The sequence below is a fragment of the Phytophthora parasitica genome (genome assembly GCF_000247585.1).
Source record: "Phytophthora parasitica INRA-310 unplaced genomic scaffold supercont2.63, whole genome shotgun sequence".
Lineage (NCBI taxonomy): Eukaryota > Oomycota > Peronosporomycetes > Peronosporales > Peronosporaceae > Phytophthora > Phytophthora nicotianae.
The window spans coordinates 124,333-125,551 of record NW_008649049.1 but is presented as its reverse complement, the minus strand read 5'-3'; the positions used below and the strand labels follow the sequence as shown (position 1 = coordinate 125,551).

At 52.1% G+C, this 1,219-nt stretch overlaps 1 protein-coding gene across 1 annotated transcript; it reads left to right on the top strand.

The window, feature by feature from the left end:
- Positions 1-133: 133 nt before the first annotated feature.
- Positions 134-1,079, top strand: PPTG_17092 (hypothetical protein; the record flags this gene model as incomplete). Its single annotated transcript, XM_008914707.1, has 2 exons — positions 134-343; positions 420-1,079. The coding sequence occupies 2 exons, from the start codon at positions 134-136 to the stop codon at positions 1,077-1,079; spliced, it is 870 nt and encodes a 289-aa protein (XP_008912955.1).
- Between the last annotated feature and the right edge of the window lie 140 nt (positions 1,080-1,219).

The following is a 1,219-nucleotide window of genomic DNA, read 5'->3' as shown; positions in this document are numbered from 1 at the left end:
CTTCACAGGGTTCGTGATCGCTAGAGCCAGCTCCTCAAGGACTGCTCAGACTATCGCAGAAAACTACGAAGAATGTGTGTTTCGTCGATTTGGCGCAAGTGAGGCGATCAGACATGACCGAGAACCTGGCTTCATGTCCGACTTCTTCAGATCGTTCAACAAGATCGTCAGCCAGAAACAGCGAGCGACTATGGCGTATCGACCTCAAGCTAACGGCACAGCAGAGCGTATGGTACAGACGTTGACACGTGCTCTCAAGATGTGCGTGGCTGATGTAAACCAGAAGGATTGGGATGAATACGCAGAACGGTTGACTTTCGCACTCAATACGGCTCAAGATCGTGTTCGTGGTGACACGCCATTCTACTTAGTTCATGGCTGGGATCCCCGAACTACGTTGGAAGCTGCGATTCCGCTAGGATCGACTCGACGTCGAGAACCCCGCCGGTGGCGTTATCATATCCAGAAACACTACCATCAGGCTCGTTAATGAACGTCTGCGCGAAGCTATTCAAGAGAGAGCAGATCGGCATAACGAGGCGGCCCAACCACACAAGATCGAGGTTGGTTCACAAGTATGGCTGTACCTAGATCGTGTAAAGGAGGGATATGCGCGTAAACTGGCACATATGTGGCATGGGCCGTTCCGAGTTGCGGAAGTCGTTGACTCACACGCGGTACGACTGGAAATCGCAGGATCTGACTATCACGTGTTTCCAGTGGTACATGTGTCCAAACTGAAACTGGTTTGGAAATTCCCAGATTGCCCGAATGTGAGATTGAGGGTCCAAGATCAAGATCGACTCGACTTCGATGAAGGGTTGTTACCTGAAGACAGCTGGGACACTGAGCTCGACGAGGGTGAATACGAAGTCGAACGCGTCTCGGACGAGCGAACAGGACGTCGAACACGCTACGGACGGAAGCTGCGCGAGTTCCTGGTCCACTGGAAAGGTTACGACGATCCGACATGGGTCGACGAAGCCGATCTTAACTGTGGAGCACTGCTACATGACTACTTGCGCAACCAGACCAATCGAAGACGATTCGGGGTGATGCAGTCGCACGAGGAGCAGTAAGACAGCGAGATCATGAGGGAAGAGGCCACACGAGTGATTTGATGATGGTTCTGCGAGCAGGTCGCAGATTACGGTGGATGGGGTTTTATGTATGCATTTGTAGCGTAGCTGGGCGAGAAACGACACCCAGAAAAAACAAC